At 34.7% G+C, this 1,203-nt stretch overlaps 1 protein-coding gene across 2 annotated transcripts in view; it reads left to right on the top strand.

Annotated features, from left to right (window-relative positions):
* Window positions 1–834, top strand: part of LOC109834184 (zinc finger protein-like 1 homolog) — a 27,653-nt gene extending 26,819 nt beyond the window's left edge. The window contains exons 9-10 of one of the 2 annotated variants that reach the window (XM_020402124.1): window positions 345–455; window positions 524–834. In XM_020402124.1, coding sequence (XP_020257713.1) covers window positions 345–429 — 85 coding nt within the window. In that variant the 3' untranslated portion in view covers window positions 430–455; window positions 524–834. The remainder of the gene's footprint in view (window positions 1–344; window positions 456–523) is intronic. The other variant, XM_020402123.1, reaches the window with a different exon arrangement.

Here is a 1,203-nt window from a genome sequence, read left to right on the forward strand (position 1 = left end):
GGTGGTGGGAAGTGGCAACGGGCGAGAGTAAGGTTAAGTGGTTGGGTGTGACTAGTAGTTGATTGGTATCATGTGCTATATAAATGGTCAAAGTAGTTTGACCTATGACTTTCAAAATGGTGTTTTTAAAACACTTTTGAAAAAAAAGCCATGACATGTGTTTTTCTACAAAAACACAACAAGAAAATCACTTTGATTACCAAACACCCATAGACTTATGTTTTGTCAGAAAGTAGAAAGTAAAAGACTTTAATTAAAAACTGATCATAATTCTAATTCTGGTAAGAAGCAAAATTCTGGTAAGAAGCAAAAGACTTATGCGGGTGAATTGTCTTTATTTTCAGGGCATGTCTGGCCACAATGGGCATATTGTATTACAGATTAGCACAGAGTCTTGCTGGCGACGTACTAGAAGATGAGCCTCAATGAGTAAGCTGTTGATTCCATTTCTAATGGTGTCATTTTGTACTTTATGCATGCACAATTTATTTGTACTGCAGAATTGTTGATTCCGTTTCTAATGGTGTCATTTTGTACTTTATGCATGCACAATTTATTTGTACTGCAAAGTAATTCTGAGCTTCATGCAGAACACCCACACTACAAATTGCTGCTACTGAGTGCTCTTATGTTTCACTAAATGGGGGAATTTGGAAGAGAATTTTGCTTCCCGTCTTCGTCTTCTCATCTATTTTGTTGTTATCCTTGTGCTTTCAGTACAATATGAAGCTTTCTCATATTTACTGCTTGTTGTATCCAAGGCTCAGAAGCATATATTGTTCAGAATTATGTACAATCTTATGAATGAGAAAGGCAGTTTGAGATTTAGTGGCCTGATTGATGAACTTGAATGCACTGGTGACGGTGACATACGAGTGTGAATTATTTTATGAAGTGATACTAATGGTCTTCTTAATGTCATAAAATTAACTTACTAGAAAATTTCTCCAATCAAAGCGTTAGGGCGTCTAGGTCAATGCTTTTCCTTCTTCAGGCATTGCTGTACTAGGGATGTAGTTTTTTGTGACATTGACTTAACATGCCTGTTGAGAATAGAGGCCACGTACATTATTTTTATTATTTTTTATTTTTGCTGATCTGGGATTCTCTGTTTTTATTTATTGTCAGATGTTCCTTATTGTTCGACAATGTGAAGGTTTATAATCTAAATTTATTTATTTATTTGATTATTATAATAAATAG

Source organism: Asparagus officinalis, chromosome 3, assembly GCF_001876935.1.
Source record: "Asparagus officinalis chromosome 3, Aspof.V1, whole genome shotgun sequence".
NCBI lineage: Eukaryota > Viridiplantae > Streptophyta > Magnoliopsida > Asparagales > Asparagaceae > Asparagus > Asparagus officinalis.